Source organism: Gymnogyps californianus, chromosome 8 (genome assembly GCF_018139145.2).
Source record: "Gymnogyps californianus isolate 813 chromosome 8, ASM1813914v2, whole genome shotgun sequence".
In the NCBI taxonomy this organism is placed as follows: domain Eukaryota; kingdom Metazoa; phylum Chordata; class Aves; order Accipitriformes; family Cathartidae; genus Gymnogyps; species Gymnogyps californianus.
In genome coordinates, this window is record NC_059478.1 from 32,106,120 (window position 1) to 32,125,522 (window position 19,403).

General features: G+C 38.7%; 1 protein-coding gene across 1 annotated transcript; it reads right to left on the reverse strand.

Moving 5' to 3' along the window:
- Nucleotides 1-437: 437 nt before the first annotated feature.
- MYSM1 (Myb like, SWIRM and MPN domains 1) lies at nt 438-17,516 on the reverse strand. The gene is made up of 20 exons (XM_050900880.1): nt 17,465-17,516; nt 15,783-15,858; nt 15,508-15,578; nt 14,364-14,441; nt 14,204-14,230; nt 13,582-13,660; nt 12,766-12,864; nt 11,390-12,153; nt 10,042-10,172; nt 8,750-8,853; nt 7,708-7,785; nt 6,490-6,578; nt 6,113-6,167; nt 5,978-6,028; nt 5,162-5,236; nt 4,692-4,880; nt 4,324-4,456; nt 2,172-2,277; nt 1,991-2,048; nt 438-1,137 (listed from the first exon to the last, which is right to left on the reverse strand). Exons 3-20 carry the CDS (start codon nt 15,522-15,524, stop codon nt 973-975), a joined length of 2,298 nt encoding a protein of 765 aa, XP_050756837.1. The 5' UTR covers nt 15,525-15,578; nt 15,783-15,858; nt 17,465-17,516; the 3' UTR covers nt 438-972.
- Nucleotides 17,517-19,403: the final 1,887 nt, after the last annotated feature.

Below are 19,403 nucleotides of genomic sequence, written 5' to 3' on the forward strand. Positions count from 1 at the left end.
AGAACTGATACAAACCAGTATGTTTTCTTATTGAACTGCACATTATGGAGAAGACCCCAAATATAAAAGTTGGTGGGGTTTTTTTCTTTAAAAAGACAAATACTTTTCTGCTTGTTGCACTCAGTTTGCCGTCAATCAAGAGCTCTTGTTTCCACAGGAAACAGTGGCAATTAGAAGTGGACAAATCACAATGATCTGGCAGAGCAACGTAATATCTCCCCGTAGAATGGAAGACCAGAAAGACTGCAACCTGTAATAAGACAGGAGTTACCATTTCCACTGGAAACAAGCACAACCGCTACTGAGAAGTCATGAAAACTTAACAGCTTTTTCTCCCCAATATAGAAGCAAGATGGCAAAGAACATGCCAAAAAGGTACTTGACCATAGGGATCGGGGGGGGGGGGGGGGCAGGGTTAAAAAAAAAAAAAAGTCAGATGATGTATTAAACTACAATTGAATAAAACTTCAGACTGGGTACCAGGAAAGTTTGAAATCAGTGAGCTACAGAATTTTCATTTCAGTTAAATTTCTCTTTTGTGAATTCATTCAAACTTACAACCTCTAAAGCATTAAGGAACAAATTCATTCCGAGTTAGATGTGTACCTACAGATAAAAAAAATAAGAGAAAATTCCCAAACTGAAAGACTTGAGAGAGGACAAACTCTCCTTGAAGACTGGAGCACAGTATTCTTGCCAGGTTGTCCTTCTTCCCAAACGGCAGACTGTTGGTCAATCAATTAATTGTGTGGCACTCGTTTTTTACAAAATGCTAGTATTAAGCGGTCCTGGTGTAGTCAGGTCACACATATTTCAAAGCACGTTTAAACCGTAACAACAAGATGACACTGGATTCTGTAACAGTTACTATTAAAATGGATAAGAATTCTGAAAGAGTTGACATAATGGGGAAGAGCGGAAAAAAATGAAAAAATAAAATCAAAATTCCGTAATTTTGTTTTGTTAAAGCCATCACATTGGCAATTCATTTGAACATTCAGTCTCGTTTTCTTCGGCATTACTCTTTTTCTCACTCTTGTATGTGGAAAGGAATAAGTTTTCTATCTGAGTCAAGAACTCTTCAGCAACGAAGCAGTTTGTTACCTTGCCCAAAGTCTTCCTCATGCACTCCAAAAGCTAGGCAAAAGAAAAGGAGATTTTTTAAAATTGTTGTTTTTCCTGAGTTTATTTTTTCCCCCTTCTAGCTGATAAGTATTCCAAAGGGATTTTTATTTATTTATTTAGGATTAACACTACAGAAAGTGTTCAACTGTACAATATAAATTTTAGAAAGGAACAGTCACACAGGAACACACGGGTGATTTAAAACCAATTCTTTAAAACCAATTACACAACAGCTAAATTTAAGAGTATTCGACCAACTCAATTTTAGATTTAAGCTGTTTATAAGCAAAGTCATGTGGGGAGGAAAAAAAAAAAAATGAGATGTGGGTAATCATTGTGTACGTGTTTTCTGTTTACGTCTTTTGCTTTGGGCAGCTTTTCTGTCTTTTTTGTGCAATTAATGTTACAGCAGAGCTGTAGTTATTTAGAACTTCATAGCAATGACTACCCTGACTGGAAAATTGAAGTTCTCTCTTACGCATGACAATCATGGCACGGCACTACTTTACTGATCGAACAAAGGACGAGGAAGTCCAGATCTGCTCGTGAAACACATGTAGTTCTCGACACTGGAAGCATACAACATGCTGAGAAGAGACATGATTAATTTGCCATTCATTCTTCTCCAAATTGAGGTTAAAACTTGGTATCTGCACGTAACCGTCGCCCCCAACTCTCTCAAATGAGCATCCTTATTTTCATTGTGTTTGTTTGTAAATCAGCTGCACCACAGAAATCATTTATTGTGATTAGTTTACATCTCTGATTCGTAAAAATGTAACTTCAGGTGACTTCTGATGATACGAAACAGATTTGTATTTAAAAAAACATTTAAAATTAAAAAAGCTAAAAGAAGAAAACTTACTTTCTGCAAACAAGTCAGGTCAGAATCTCTACGAAAAATTTTATCCATGGGGACACTGCTGTTGAAAGAAAAACAAACAGTAGTGCTGTAGCAAGCAGACACACGTCTTCATTGAAACATCAATAATAAACATACAAAAATGCTAAACTGGCTATTCTTTATAATAGAAGTAGACACATACCTATGGCAGAATCTGTATTTTTCAATTATCCATCTCGTTTTTTCAAATATTAATTCCCACTGAGGTTCCTCCAACATCTGCTGTACTTCAAATTTGTAGGGCAGGCCTGTAATCAATTGAACAAGATTATTCAGTGTCTCCAGTACACTCAACTTTTTTTTTTTTTCTCCTTTTTCTTTTTTAGTTTTAGGTGCAATCTCTTCCTTCCCCATAACTGTTCATAATTTATTACTGACTGCAGAAGCTTGCAGTCCTGTTACTTGCCAACGTCAAGGAGGTTAAAGTAGAAGCGTGACATATTTTGGATTCCAAATTTAATTTTGGTGGGAGGAGGGAACAAACCTGTTCTCCTCCCTGCCCTCGCCAATTCCTCATGCCATAAGGAAGCACACAGAAATCTACAACCTAACAGAAAAATGGTGAAACTGAGTTCTTATAACTTAGTACCACTTCTGTAGTCTCTCTAAGATCTATGTGGTTATTACGTGAATAAAAAAGGTTTTGTTTTTTATGTATGAACTGGCTGATGAAGTGGCTGACTTGTTCTAGATTTCAGAGGAATTTTGCTCCTGAAGGAAGAAATTCTTCTCATTTATTGCAGGTGGGGGAAGAGGAATTTAGAAAGTATTCTAAAGGAACACCAGAAAATTACTTGCAGAACACAATTCAGTTACCAAAAATCAGGGAGAAAGAAAGAGACTGTAAATTTCAGTAAGTCATTAAAAAAAAAAAAGCACGCCTTTCCAAGATCCTAAGAATTTAATGAGATGAAACGCATGCTTTCCCACTAGACCTCAGTGTAAGCGAAAAGAAAGCAATAAATACAATTTGCTATTTGAACACATCTCAAATGTGAAAAGTGTTCAGTGCAGCATGCATTTCCAAGAGTACGAATTAATCTATAGAAAAATTTATGGCTCACATGAAATACTTATTTTTGTTCATTTGCACAGTACTATAGCGCTACTGCCACAGTGTAACTTTTCCAAAGAGCTAGATACCATTTTGTAAAAAGCTGATTTCAGGAGATAAACATAAATATGAAGTCCTCTCAGGCAGAAAATGTATGTGACCAAAAAAATGTCTACTTCTAAGGGCAGATAAAGTTTCTAAGTATTTTAACTCCACACCACAAGGGTGGGATGCATGGGAAATGAGGATAAAATTACGGTACTATCAGTACGGTAAACAGGATTTATTGCACAGATGTGGCCACCACTTCACTTCCCCCAGGACTATGAAGCAAGTCTCCAAGCAGATGGTCTCCCTTGCTTACTTCCACAAGAAAAAACAGAGGGGGAACTGTCGGCTCACACGGCCTCTGCTGTTGCCTTGCCAGGAAAACTGGAAACCTTGCAGTTTGGATGCAAAAATCTGGACTTAAACAGGGGGAGGCAGGAGGAGAGAGAAGCAGCAGCCACCATAACCGTATACTGTTATCATGGGAGTTTTCCTCAAATTAGTGTCAGGGAATGAGCAGAAGATCTGATCGTCACTTGAAATACCATAAGTTTTATATATGATACGTTCTTAACTATTCAAGAAAGGAAAACATCCCATTTTCATGAAATGCCAATGACATTTTTGATCAAGCATTTGTTCTCTTCGGTTGGGATTCATGCCAGCACAGCATTTCATCTTTTGTATCTTGTGTTTTCCTGGACAGCTGGCAAGTTTGATCCTTTGACCTTCTGAATGCTAACTTACTCAAATAAGGATTTTTGGCCGCTAGAGCAGCCAATTCTTTGCTATTACACTTCTGTCTCCTCGGTCAGAGGATCTGTTCAGAATTTTGTAACGCAGCAAAGTCTAAGTCATACATGCAAAGCAGTTTCTCAGCTATTCATATGGATACTGTATGTAAATAACAGTGACCCTTGTCCCAACCCTTTAATTTCTTTCACGGATTGTGGGAAATACTAATACAGAAAAACAATCTTCGGTCTATTTATACCTGTATATTCTTGTCATGACAGCATGGGCTACTTGCAGGATTACTCTTTAAGTGAAATTCCTGGTTTCGTACAGCACAAGTTACCAACATCAATATATAAATACCGATTTCTCAAGTTCAAGAACAGACAACGTTTTCCTCCTTAGTACCCAAAAGCAAAAGAAAAATTAAGACAATGGATAAAATATTGGTACTTACGGTAGGAACCATCAGAACTGATCTCATCGCTAATTACTAGACAAGTAATCTGAGAATATGGAAGAGGATTATTTCGGTTGTAAGGACTTATAATCATTCCAATGAACATGGCACCACCCCTGGAGAAATAACTCTAAAAAAAAAAAAAATCAAAACACACACAAAAAACCACATACAATAAATACAACCTTTTTCAGAACAGCATTCTGCAACTGAAAAAACAGAATTTATGTCAATTTATGAATGAACTGATTTTAAGATGCGTTAGAGCAATTGTGCGTATTACCACTGTAAATACCAAGGAGGCTTTAGGGTTGTTGGGGGTTTTTTGCTACTTATTTCTTTTTAATGTACAGACCAGCAAGTACCTGGTATTTAGCTTGAGTGTCAATGTCTCGTATGGAGGGGTTGGGGTCAAAGGCCGGGTGGGAATGGTACCATCCGATAACACCGTATCCTCTGGCAGCCAGTGTTTCCGAGGCCTGCGTTTGTGATACTGGATCCATCTCGCACTGCAGTCCTGTACTGAGACTATTGCAGGGCTCTGCTGCGCAAACCTGTTAAAAAAGTCTCCAGATGGATAAATGCAAGAAATCTCCATCAGTTAAATAAAATTTAAAGAATTTTAAGAGTCATATACCAGATTGTCCTCATGATAGACAGGCCAACACTTGAACATAAGCATAACTCTAACATTTCAAGACTACAGTAATTAACTTCAACTTAAATGTATTAAAGTAATTGCCCTTCAGAAATAATATATATCATTTGAATAGATGTAAATGTTATCATAACAGTTTTAATATTTTAGAGAAAATGTAAAAAGACAAACACTTACTTCTACAATTTTATCAGCTTCAGAGTATCTTCCACCTAGCAGCCCTATTACTTCTGCCATAGACACATGAGAGTGCTAAAATGATATTAAACAATTATTAAAAGTCCAAGTTGTATAATTTCTCCTAGTTTTGATCTGCACACGACAGAATACATTGGCTTCAAGTCAGTAACTTCTCAATGACACTCAGAAGGAAAACTTAGGACAGCCAAAGATTCTCAAATATCCAGTGTTTCAATTTAAGGCAAATAGAAAAGATTATGTTTGCTTATTATATACATGCATGTGCACCCGTATAACACTTCCATACATGAAGCAATGCTAGCTTCAAAACCTGAAGCCCGTGCAATACTGTGCAGTGCTGAACAACGGCAAATTTTGGCACAACGTGTTGTTATTAAAAAACAAAAAAACCAAAAAAACCAACAAACCACACATTGCTTTATAAACACAAAATCAACTCCCAGGCTAGTTGAAAACGAACCTGTAAGATTTCAAAATGGCAGTCGATTTTAAAAAGTAGCTTTAAGCAAATTATATTTAAAGTGTGACAGAGAGTAGTACGTAGTAACGCTCTTATTAATTTTTCTAGAAGGTAAATGGTTGTACACTAAGCACAATATAAAAAACCATTAATCTTTAGGGGCTTTATTTAATACTAGAGTCTCACTTCTAGGTCTGAATGGAAAGAAGTACTGTATTTCGCAATCTTCTTATGTTGTCCATTAAAAAAACAAACAAACAAACAAACAAACAAACAAACAACAACACAACATATACGTCATAGCTTTTTGAAAGATAAAACTTAGTCCTCACCAAATCCATTATTAAAAGTGCTTCGGAAGACACTTTCACCTGAAAAGGTTCCTGAAATGGTAAACACAATAATGAGCATAAGAAAAGTAATCGAAGTAATAAAGCGTGCTTGATTATTCCCATAAAGGTACATACCTGTTTTTCTTCAGTGAACAAACAGCACGGTATCAGCTGAAAGGGATCAAAGGAACTATAAAATGAAAGAAAATTTCTCTAAAGATGTAGGACAGTCAGGAAACTTTTCAAGTTTCCCACTGTCTCCTTGGCAGAGGAGGAATAACCTTGTCTTCTTTACTGGATTTTCTCATCCCACACTAGATGACTTCCACCAAATACAGAAACTTCACTACCCACACTCGTGAATTTCAATACAAAACATTTGAAATGCATACACGTTATTTCAGACCGTAATACACATTAATGATTTGCAGCGTTCCAGCCTGACACTACGCAAGATATTCGTTTCATTTCTAGAAGACCTATATTTCAACATGATGTACATCAAATAATACCTTTTGATTTGTCTTGAACCTTTAGAAGATTTGGCAGGTTTCAGTTTTTCTTCCTCTCTTCTTCTTGCTAATTCTTCAGCAGACAGATGCTAAAAAAAAGAAAAAAGAAATCTGTCTTAATGTCTTAAGTGCTCTTTCAGTAGTGATTCCAAAACCAGCGGAGAATAAGTTATTGACATCAGTGTCCTCTTGATACGCTATCAATTTTTGTGTGTTACAGGACTACTCAAGATAGTGGGCAACAGCTATAGCAGAATCAAGCAGTGTGAAAGTAATGACAATCAGAGATCTAGTCCACCAGATGCCTGACGAGAGAATTCTTACATTCTCCAAGTCAATCAAATTCAGTAAAATCACAGCCCATATCACAAACCATGCATAAATGCAAGTGTGATAACTAAGGAGAAAATCTGCCATTACAATCCATGGCCAGAATTTATCAGGACGCTTCTTTAGGGACGAGTGTTTTCAAACTTGATTTCCATCCAAATATGTATTTTGCAGAAAGTGTTGGAATTATTAACCACAGTTACTCAAAAAGAGGTATGGCACTAGAACATTATAGAAGTAATTGTTACAGATACTTATTACTGACGGTTGCAAATTTAAGTGGTTTTCTATACAAGAAAAATAGGATGTTTACAGTCCCTCATTTTTCATATAATTTGACATTGTAGGAATGGACAAATGGATATTTTCTTTCCAAGTCTTCTATAAAATATTTAAACTTGTATGAATTTTTCTAAGCACTTCATAAACCACAGTATTTCTGGGGATCTTGCTAGTAGCAGAATCAATATGAGGAACTCATATCACCTGCATTATAAGCACAAAGAAACCATATAGGATTGGAAAAATAAAATTTAACTCTTATTCTCCTATCCCCTACTGTTAGCTTTAGTAAGGCAGTTACCTGAAAACAAAGGGTCATGAAATCTCCTGTAAGACAAGGCAAAGAGCTTTATAGGCATAAAACAGGGCAGGGTGATACATGCTCACAACACGAACACCTTTGTACAGCCCAAAGGACAACTGTATTTCTCAGCAGCATGCAGACGTAACAGCTGCTACATTATTTTCAAATTATTGCTTCCACAAAGAGAGGTTAAGTACCTATTACACAACTGTTTCCCTTGTATACTTGATGCAACACCACCTGCTTGCTAGCAATTAGCAAGAATTAATTCCTTAAGGAAGTTTAAAACACAGAAGGGTTACCTCAAATGTCTGTCCTTCCAAATCCTTTGCATCACACCAGTTTCCCCAAGGGTCTCGCACTCGCCGTCTTCTTGTACGCTGCAGCAAGCAAATCAACATGAGTCAAGGATCTTACTCCTGAAGAAACTGCATTTACTTCCTTTAATCAGCCGTAAGAACATTGTCCAAAAGGTTACTGCCACACGAATGTTACTAACACTATGACATATTTCCAGAAAGAACACCCTGGAGTTCTGTAGAATTAAGTAGTTCACAATCTGTCATGAAATATCATCAGTGAAGTTCTCAGGTTTTTAAGGCTGTAAAGCATAACACCTGCTTGATGTTCCATGGATCATCAACACCTGACAGCAACAGTGCATTGTTATCCAGCTCTGAATTATAGCTCAGACAATACAAAAAGCTATAAAACCAGGATGTTTACATCTAGTGTATGCTACAGTTCTTTATATTTCAATTTATTATTTTTTTTAGCAGGGTTGATTTAGTATTCCTCTCATCAACTGATTTATTTTGCTGTGAAGTAGTTAAAAATGCTACATTAAATGTGAATGTGAAAATTAAATCTGGCAAGCTTTGGTAATTCACGTGGTTATAAATGAGTTACTACTGTACTTAATTGTGTGCATAAGGCTCTCAGTAAGCCATATCATGTACCTAGTATACTTAACAGTTAAAACGCAAGCAACTTCATCACACACTACCAATACACTCCATTATTTTCTGGCTAATTCAGGCTAATAAATTATGGAGAGGTGGGGAGGAAGGGGTTAGGGCTGCTGGGAAAAGACTGAAACACAATCGTAGTTAAGTACCTGAACAGAAATCAAATGTGTAAGATGGCAGAAGTTAAGGCAGACACCCGTCAGATAGCAGAACTTATACTTAGAGTGACACTCGAACGACAGGGCATTCGAATGAAACCGCAAACTGAACGAGAGGAGAAATTTCCTGAGATGCCCTAGCTTGAAAATGAAAATTGAAGAGACCTTCTCCACACTGAATATTTTTTGCTGCCCCCGCCTCCCTCACCAAAACGCACCATGGACTGCAAGCGCTGAGCGAGCTGGTACGCTTCCACTGTGTCTTTGCCTTCTTTGGACCGCGTTTTGTCAGCTGGTTGGGGTCGGTTGTAGACAGCCTGTTCTACAGGATACAGAAGCGAGATACACTCTACTTCAGTAAAGTATGAAGCCACTGGTACAGAGCCAAGAATGACATAGATAAGCGGTAACGACAAATGCCATAAAGAAAAAAGCAACAACAAAAAAACCCACAGTGAAAAGACATCTCTTGATGGTCATATTACTGACTGATTATATAGCCCTCTCCCACTACCACAGCATTTTTAAGACAGGAAAACCTCCTTCCTTATTGTTAAGTTTACGTTTTGTCTGAAGTAAAGGTTATTAAAAATATTTGCAGGACATTCCTCCTCTCCCAGGTGACTGTCATTCAGCTTTGGACCAAAATCAACCCAGAGACTCTAAAACAACATTAAGTTATAGGTGTATATATACTTTTAACGTCACCCGATTTTAACATTTGAATCTTGTAAAAACTAGCCCTGAGGATGAAGACATTGTTTTTCATTTAGGAAATAGTTATAATTCAGTATGGGAAAAGAAACAATAACTTGAATTCTGTCTTATGGGGAGGGAGGGCAGAATTTCAGATACAGCAGGTATCAGGGAAAAAAAAAAATCCAACACTGGGCACACAGAAAAGCACAAAACAAAAAAACCACCCAGCCAGCTGGTGTGCAGTAAGGGGGGGGGGGGGGGGGGGGAGAAAAAAAAGAAAAGGTCTTGTGTAAAACCAAAAATCCATAATCCCGTAAGCAGGTTACAAACTCCTCTAGATTTTCAAAGGTCATGAGAGACAATCTGCTCAGAAGGTCCTTCCTAGTAAGGATTAACGTGTATCCTTCTGCGTGAGCAGTATACCCTAACATTAAGTAGTCCTTCACATTAATACCAAAATAGGCTACAGCCATATAGGTTGGAACATGACTATACTAAACACAGTCCAAACAAAGATTCTCTTCTACAGAACTTAAATGTAACGACAATTACTATTTAAGACACTGAGAGTACAGAGAAGTTGGAAGATTATCCACATGGATGCTTGACTCCGATTAAGTGCAGTCATCCATGCTTCAATGGAGTGAGCTTAGGACTTTTCTTTTAAAGACTCATCTACTAACGTTAATGTTTACCCTTCACATGAAAATATTCATTTTAATAAAAAAAGCTGACAGTCAACAATAGATGTGTTCAGCAAGAACTGATTAGAATTCAAGTTCTGAATTGATTCCAATAAAAACATCTTTACCAGAGCCAAAGTTAATCGCTCCTATTAATTCCAAGTATGTGTGGATCCGTCCAATGCAGTTAACATCACCGCAGTTCTTAAGGCCTGGACGTACTGAAGTCTTATTCAGGTACTTGGGTTTACATCTCTCCCTAAAAAAAAGTATAGCACATTGTCAAATAGTAAAACAAATCATGGGGGGAGGAAGGAATTGTATGACTTAAGCGGAGGTTAAGACGAGCCACTGAAGTGGCTTTTTCCCTCCACGGTGCACATACTACACACCACTACGCAGGGCAATCACAGCAAAAATATAAACTTCACAAGACACAATTTATTTTAGGGTTATTCATACACATTCATACTTATCCAGAGTGAAACTTATGTTCCACGCGTTAAAAGAAACTCTTCAACACAACTGGTGCCAGGAAGCAATGAATTACTCAGAAGAACTATGATACCGTTAAACTGATAAAAGAACATCTGCATTAGTTTAGTCTAAATAGCTCATATAATCATAGGCTTCCTTGGCGTAATCAATAAGCCTGTTTCTACTCACTCTCTATGCACTTGTTACTTGCTTTTAAACTGATACTGAATCGTTTCAGTTCAACACTTCGCTGGTATGGAATTTTAGAGTTTCTTTGCAACTAGAATAAGCTGTTAATACACAAGACAACTGAATGATAACAGAGTAAAACTCAGCAATTCTTTCTACTTAAAAGCACGCTAACCAACACAACAAGCACACAAACCAAAACTCTTAACAGAGCAAAATGTATTTTGAGCCTGCTAGCACAAATCACTAAGGTTCCTTAAACTGATTCTTTGGAGATGGAATATAAAATATTCAAGTGTACAAGCACTACTCCAAATTGATTCTTAATCTGAAGTATTTTTTTAGTCAACATTATTTGCTCTAGCACAGACTATTTCTTCTTCTGCCCTTCTGTAAAGGCAGTACTACAATGTTACAGACCTCATTAAGGAATTAATTGAATCAGCTATTTTGAGGAACCATTTATTAAAACTGTATAGGCATTCTTACATATAGGATGACAAAAATTGGAAGAAAATAACGTAACCAAAAGGGATGCAGCTTGTTCTGATATAGGACACTCATTTTCATAATGCTTCAAAGTATTTTCATTGCTTAGCTTCCAGAATGCCAGAAAAAAAACGGGGAAGATGCAAAAGCAGCATTAATAATCAGTGCTGTTCACTGGCAATCTTTATAATGCTACCATAAAATTAATTTTACTCTTTTCAGAAGTAAGCTATTAGTACTAAGTAGTGTTTTAACTACAACAAAACTGGACACGAGTCATCTTAATCACTTATTTCAGTAAATGAAATTAATGCATCTTACCATTGGTCCAAAATATAATTCCTAATTTTTAAATAACGCTCTGGTGTTTTGGCCTGGCGCCCTTCAAAAAATTCAGGAATAGCTTGCTTTTCTTCTTCCAGAATGATGCTTCTGTCAACTTCCACTTCTTGATCGGGTGGCTTAAGCTCCTCTGCTTCTTCTTGATGATTTTCATCCACTTGGCAGGGAGAAGGAAAAAGCAATCCATTATCAGCCAGGTCTCTCTGTTCCTCATGAAGCTCCTGATCAGTCACCTGTCTAGCACCACAAGATGTTACTAGTCTGCCTTGTTCAGCTTTCTCAATAAAATTATTGTATTGCTGGTAATCTAAGTTCACAGATCTGTCACCGTTCAGGTGCTGAGAACATGTTGCTGCAACACTTGGAAATACTAATGCATCCACTGTATCTTGCTTGGTACGTTGAGGATCTTCTTTAGGTAAAGAAATTGCAGAACTGTGTCCAACAGATGAAAAACCATGTTCCGTTCCTTTCGTTTCTTCAGCTGGACTTTTTGAAATAACAGATAATTCAGATTTTCCAGTTTCTTGCTGGAAGGTAGGCGAAAGTAGTTCATCCATGTCATCAGTTATGTCTACTTCTTCATCATCTGACAGCTTTTCAATTTTCACTGCATTCAGATTGGGGTCTGCACGGCCTCTCAAGTTTCCAGATGACCACGCTTCTACCCTTATCCCATCCTCAATGGGAAGACTGCTCCCACATTGACTTTGCTCTTCTTTTTCAGAATCACCATTTTTTGCCTTAGGAAAATAGGAAATGCTTTTAGGAGGGAAAAACAAAACAATCCCCTCTGCCTCCCAAATAGTCAGAATTATTTTACTTGAACAGTAGACATTCTGAAGTGTTTCTTCCTCATCTTACCCTTTTAATACGTTTTAATCCATTGCAATTTACTTTTACACAGCATTATAGGTATGCTTCTAGCCCAAGTATAAATTAACATGTATTTCCATTCAAAAAGACCTAAACAATAGTTATTTCTTCTTAAATGCCCCCAAAGTCTCAAATGAGGCTAAAGCCAAAACTACAACACACAGCTGAAACAGCTGTAGAATGGAAAACAAATATTTTCAGACTAACAACCAACAGTATCAGAGAAACTATTATACTACATTTATTGTTTAGTTATATCAGCAATAAAAATACTGAAGTCATTCTAGGAATTTGAAATCAGGTCTGAATTCATATTTAAATCTGCAAATAAGCATGTTCCACTTTTCTGAATATGGGAATAAATAGAGTGAGTACTTTAACAGCAGGACCCTGAAAAGGACAGATTAAAATCAAGCCACACGTACAACAGCATACTTGTCAAAGAGCCTTTTTGCTAACTACAGAGACACTCTGTTTACCTTGTTCTTAAAATACTGCCGAGCATAGCTCTTTACTTGTAGAACAGTACGACTTCCAATTAACTTGGCAATTTTCGTCCACCGGCGGCCAAATTTCACCTAGTACAACAAAGCCCATTTAAGTTACCCAAACTCGAACATTCCAGACATTGCACTTTGTGTGCCAAAAGAGTTTTAAAACTCAATTATTCATTACAAATGCACAAACACTACAGCAAACCCATGGCAAAGAACCTCACTATTCATATTCTACCAAGAAGAAAATTGCATCCAACAGTAAGAATTATTGCTATTCTTCTTACCTAGAGGATCTTCTTCGCCCAACTCAGGCACACTGTAAATTATGCTGCCTACTAACCCGAGGAATCCTACTGAAACGAAGTTGTACTTGGCGAAGCAAACCCTATTACATTCAGCACTGTACAACCATATAATCTCTGAAGACCTTACAACAGTAGTTAAAGGATTTCACTTTATTAGCTGATTTGCCTTAAGAACATGCTATACTTCCTGTAGTTAACTACAGCATTATGATTGTACAATTCGTAAAGCTGTCTATTTGAGATATTTTGTGATCTCAAATTGTAATCAACCTCACATGAACAAAATCTGGTAACCAAAGCCATTTTGGGGGATTCATCAATATAAATCTGATTTATCATTACACTCCTAGTAGATGACAATTATTTTTAACACATTAGAAGTACAAAAGCAGAAGCAGATAAATAACATGCTTATTTATATTGATTATTATTTTGTTATTTAAGATAAACTAATGACTTCTATTCAAACTATTACATATATAAACAAACTTACCAGTCCTTGTTCAAACAGTTCCTTCTCTTCTGATGTCCACTTTAATGAGTAGCTAGCTGATTTTGTAGGTGATCGCACCCTAGGAAAATAGGAAACAGAAGTTAGTGCTTTCTTAAAAATATATATTCTCAAATCCCAGTATCTAAAGGCAACTTCTGACAGGAGAACTACTCCCCATCTTCAGTAAAACTCAAGGTATTGTTTTAAACATGAACGGGACAGATAAATAAAATATTGAGAATCACGTCAGCTTCTCCATCACAAAGATGGAGATTCAAGGCAACACAACATTCATCAGTAACTAATGGTACAGAAATACACAAAAGAAGGAAACAGAAAAGTTCAGGCAAGAAAGCCAACTAGAATTAACAGGGTTGTGGGTTTGTTTTTTTTTTTTTCAGAAGGACCACTGTGCTACAAAAAACAAACTAGTTAACTACAGGCCTATTATTACACACAACAATATTCCTTTGTGTTGAAAGATGTATTAAATAATTTTGTACAGCCAAACAAAAGGAACTAAGGAACTGTAACTTTTTTTTTTTTTAAATACTGTCTGGTAACTTAACAAAAATCAGACGCCACACTTAAAAATGCAACTCAATCGTTAAAATGTACATACATGACTTTTCCAGTTTTCTTATGTGGGCTGCAAATAAAAAAACAAAGTGAAAATAAAAATTAATAATTGTGATGCTGTTGCATATCTCAGCAAATCACTTTATTTTGGAAGGACTTTTCATTTCTTCTCATCTGAGAATTTTTCCCAGAACACAGCTTACCTTTTCATAGTTCTTTTCTCTGCTTCCTTTTGATTGAGCCATATTTTTTCAGAAAGTGATTTATTAGATAAATAATATCTGAAATTGTTACTTAGTAAGTTTTCGAAGCATCAGAGTTATTTGTACATGTGGAAATTCTAATAATCATATAAATTATACTGGTTCATAATTATTCAGCTGTAGAAGCAAGTACTGCACTGCTTTCAAAACTGACATACACACAATTTCACACACTCTTACTAGTTTAACGCATAAGGAAGTGACATTTGACTTCTGAACCCCCATGCTCACTTTACTTGCAGCAAACTAGGTATCCTGTTTCTACAACAGCATTTTGCTTTTTTGACTTAGAAACTATACTAAAGTAATTTTCATTGTACTGATACCTATGATACTGATAATCTATTTTCAAATTAAACCTCAATAATTCATTCTGTTAGGAAAACTTTAATTGCTTTATTTTCTTGTTCCTCTATTACTTTATATTACTACACTCAATTACAAAAAGAACATGAAAATAAATTAGCCCATGATTACTACTGCTATAACCTACCTAGTCCGTGAGGTCAACTTATGCCAGAAACGCTACTACTGGCAAGACTATTTAAGCCAACACTGCTTTAAAAAAAAAAAAAAAAAAAAAAAGGAATTAAAAAAAGCAGCAGCTGTTCCTTCCCGTTTTCATCTTGCACGCTGGCAGAAATAGGAAGGTAGCCAGACAAAAATCAGACAGTAAACCAGTCCAAGTAAAGAACAATTCAGCAAAAAGAACTAGCTATTTTTAGCCAGATGAGCTGTTTGATCATGTTCACTACGAAGCCACACAAATGGCTGCATCAGCACAATGCTGGAGGTGGCACTGAACAAGCAGCTGAAGTGGGGATGAATATTGCTATTTTTGGTGCCAGTGCCAGCTTAAATCCGACAAGCTTTCGAGTAATTTTCTGAAGAATCAGAAGCACCAGACGAAGCTGCAGGCAGCTAGATGATTAATTCAGGGGTCCTCCTTGATTTCTGCAATCTACCTACAAGACGACAGTGCTTCAGTCACCTTAACAAGAAAAGATTTGTCCAGCTCCTTTGGAAACAGGAAGTTTTCTGTTCTTATACAGGAAAACATACAAGCAAATCAGCAAAAGGATACTCTTCTTCCAGCAACATTTTCTCAATGACAGCCCTGTTTTCTTCACTAATGCTGCTGTCCAACGTCCATGGCTGCAAACAATACAAATATGTTTTAATATTTGAATTCTGTCACACTGTTACTTGAGTATCAAGAACATATAATAGTTTCTGAAAGTAAACAAAAAGCACTGGTTAAAAACCTAAAAGAGCATGTACATGGAGGGAAGAGAATGGAGAAAGCAGAAGTTCTGATAACCTTACTAGAAGTACCATTCATTTAAAAAAAATACTTACGAGACTGTTGTCAGTTCTCCAAGATGAATCAAGATAGTGATCCTGCAGCAAGCTTGAAGCTGTGTTTTCATGATCTCTGAAAAAGATTCCAGTGTTCAAAACAATGCAAACATATTCAAACAAAATGAATGCTGTCAGAGTTAAAATAATGGTGTAGTAAATAACAAAAACATTAACAGAAGATGACAGAATGAGATACTAAAATTATATGTTGCAGACTCTTACATAATGTTACTCTCTTATAATATTCCATTAGACATAGCATAAATCCCTCTCAGTAAGTCATTTTTTTTAGTAATCTCAGTAGCAACTTCTCACCTGTCTCACTGCAGACTGTATGAGATACCAGTGAGACCCTGAACAGTAAAAATTCTCATCCAGAACAACTGAAAGCAGGAGGGACCATGTAAAATATATACAAATGAAAGAAATCAGAATTTCATGGGCAAATAAGAACTGTATTTTTAATATTAAAAGTGTCATTGAGTTACATTATCTCCACTCAACATTTCTACATCTTTCCCCCAATAAGGTAAAAACACCCTCTTCTAAAGACAAACCTGTTTTCCTCCCGAGGAAAGCTCATACTTACACAAGGTTTATTAGAATCCTTTCATACAGAACTGTCAGTGTTTTTACGGACTTCATCCAGATTATGCTTGATCTTTTCTGTAAATAACTACTTACTACTTTTAGAAATCTGTCACTGATTCACATCATTGATCAACTTCTATTTTAATGCAGCATAAAATCTCCTTAGTAATTCACATAATTACTTGTTTTAAAAAATCTTTGCTCCCAGAACATTCGGACTTTTCAAAAGCCTAATTAGCTCTATATCCCCTGCAATGCTACTAAATTAAATTCACCTACTATTCTGAACTGCTTTGTGCCAGCAGTTCAAACATCTCTTCACAGGTAAGGATAAATCCCCACGTACAGCCAGAAACGAATACAACTCCTGCTTCTTTTGGAGCATATCAAGAAATGGGTCAGACCAATAGTCCCCTTTGCCCAGCGTTCTGTCTCCAGCAGTGGCAGGTGCTACTCTAAGATAGCATGTGAGTCCGGCCACTGTCTCTGGTACAATCCTCTCATACTCTCCCGCATCTGCAACTGCTAGATTTACAGTGTTATAATTGCTGCGCACTCACTTCAGCATCTGTTTACAGATCCCTTCCCCGTAAATTTGTTGAATCAGCTTTCTGAACCTATCTGCCTCTGCAAGTTCACTATCAGTTATGCAACACAGTACCTTCCGCCTATGTATTTTAAAGGGGTCTCCTAGCCGTCTCACCAAGTGTCCCTATTTCACGTACTGTCGGATCCGATGACAGCAGTTCTGCATTCACCTTACTTCCATGATTTCATAGGCCCCGCTTTCAGTGCCCTGCCCCATGATGCTCAACATCGGCGCTCCCCCCCCCAGGCCTTCAATGAGACTCCAAGGTCTCTGCCCTGACGCGCCCGGCGGCGGGAAGCACCGGCGGCGGCCGAGGCCCCGGGCGAGCGCGGCCCTGCCTGGGCAGCCCCCTCAGCAAGCGGCAGCCCTCCCCTTCGCCACCCCCTCACGCAAACCCCGGCCGCCGCGGCCACACAAACCCTGCCCGCCGGGGGGGGGGGGAAAGGACGCGCTCACCGGAGCGGCAGAGCTACCAGCCCACCGTACGGCCCTCACTCACCCCGCCGCCGTCTCTCCGGGCACGGCCGCCGGGTCCCCTTCGATGTCCACCTCCAGCTCCTCCGCCGCCGCCGCCATGACACCGGCCCCACCGATCTCGCGAGAAAAGGCGGGAGCGCCGCGCCGCGCCGCGCCGCGCCGGTGACTGGGCATGCGCGGCGGGCGGCGCGCGCGCAGTAGCCCTCAGTGAAGCTGCGCCCTGAGGAGAAGCCGGGTCGGAGGCGGAGAGATGGCGCTGGGGTAGGCGGGGCGCGCAGGGGGCAGCTGAGGGCGAGCCGGGCGCTGAGGGGCAACTTCCAGGGTAGGAGCGAAGGGGAAAGGGAGGCATGTCAGGCAGGGACGGGAGAGCGCGGGGGCTGAGGGGAAGGAGCGGGCCCCGGCAGAGGGAGGCTGGAGCCCGCCCAGGCCGCGCGCCCCGGTGCCTGCTGCTCCTCCGGGCTGCCCCGCTCGCTGTGGGGTGGGAGTGCTCCGAGGGGGAAGCCGTGCCTCAGGGCCGCGGGGTGGACGGAAACCCGCCTGGCGATTCGCCTTTCCTCGCTTGCGGCTGCTGAAGCACGCTTGGGGTAGCGGCGGTTTGCGAGCTGCCCCGGGTGAACCCGGGCCCGTTGAAGTGTGGTGGGCTGACCGAAGAGAGACACTATTTCGGTGCATCGTGCTGCAGATGTCGGTTTTGCTGGCCTCTGTCCGTGTACTTCCAAGCATGTGGTCATGTCTTTTCATTCATCTAGAAGATGACAGCAGCAGGGTGTTGTGCGGCTCAAGTTAAAGTGTTGTAATATGGCCATAAAAGTCACAGTTGTATTCCCATACATTTTTAAATCTGTGTTTCGTCCCACAAGAAGTATTTGGCCCTTCATGGTAATTGGGCTTCTAATCATATACTGAAGGGAAGTGTTAAGAACCGTGAGGGTTGACTATCATTATATAGAAAACGACCACAGAGAACCTTCCGTCGACTCAAGAAAGTGTTTCTGTTTTAAGAGATGGAAATACAAAGATTTTGAACAAATAAACTCTGTTGCAACCTTTTTATTCTGAACATTTCATCTTTGTGCTGGAATTGATTTGAAAGTGAAATTAATAAACAGCAAATATGATTGTTTTCATTATCGCTACTTAAAAATGCAAAATCTAGACAAACAGTGTGATGAAAGATGGAAGAAAAATAATTGTTACGATCTCGGGATCTGTCAATGCCATGTCATAGGGTATAATGTGGAAATGTCTAAAGAGGGTCCAGCCCAATATTGAATGTCAGTGTAGCACATAATAGGGTCCTGAAAACAACGTCATTGTGTTAGCAAAGTTTTGGGCACACACTGCTCCTCTGGTTGGTTTATACTAAGCCTCTTGATAGGATTTATTAGCATGGGGAGTGGGTCTAGTAAATCTAGAGCAGAGCAACCCCACACGAGTAAATTTGCAGGGAGATGCCTTCTGATCTCCAGTTAGCTCAGAGAGCAATACTGTAATTGGCATAAACCAAGCTAATACTACATTACCATCAGGAGAGCCAGTGCTGTTCAGCTCTTTGCTACTCTGCTTCTCCCCTTTGTTCAGTTATAGCTGTGGTATAAGTTGGATTAGCTCACACGTACAGCCTAGAGCAAGCATGCGTGACTGGACTGAAAGGGAGGGCAGGTCAATCTCTTTCGGCAGTACTCTGCAGTTAGGTCTGCCTAAGCTCAACTAGTGTTATCTGCTCCAACATCTCTATGCTCTGTATCCTTGAGGATACAGATGTCTCCTTATTCATAATAGGTGGCTTTTTAAAAATGTGATTTTACCAACCCATGCTTAACTAAGCTATCCATACAGGCTAATATTCACAGATATATGAAAAGTTATTGTCTATCTTTTTTTTTTTTTTAAAGTCTTGATTTATACTAGAGGAGGTCATACACAATGTGTTTAAGACTGGTGCTTTTTAAATAGGTTCC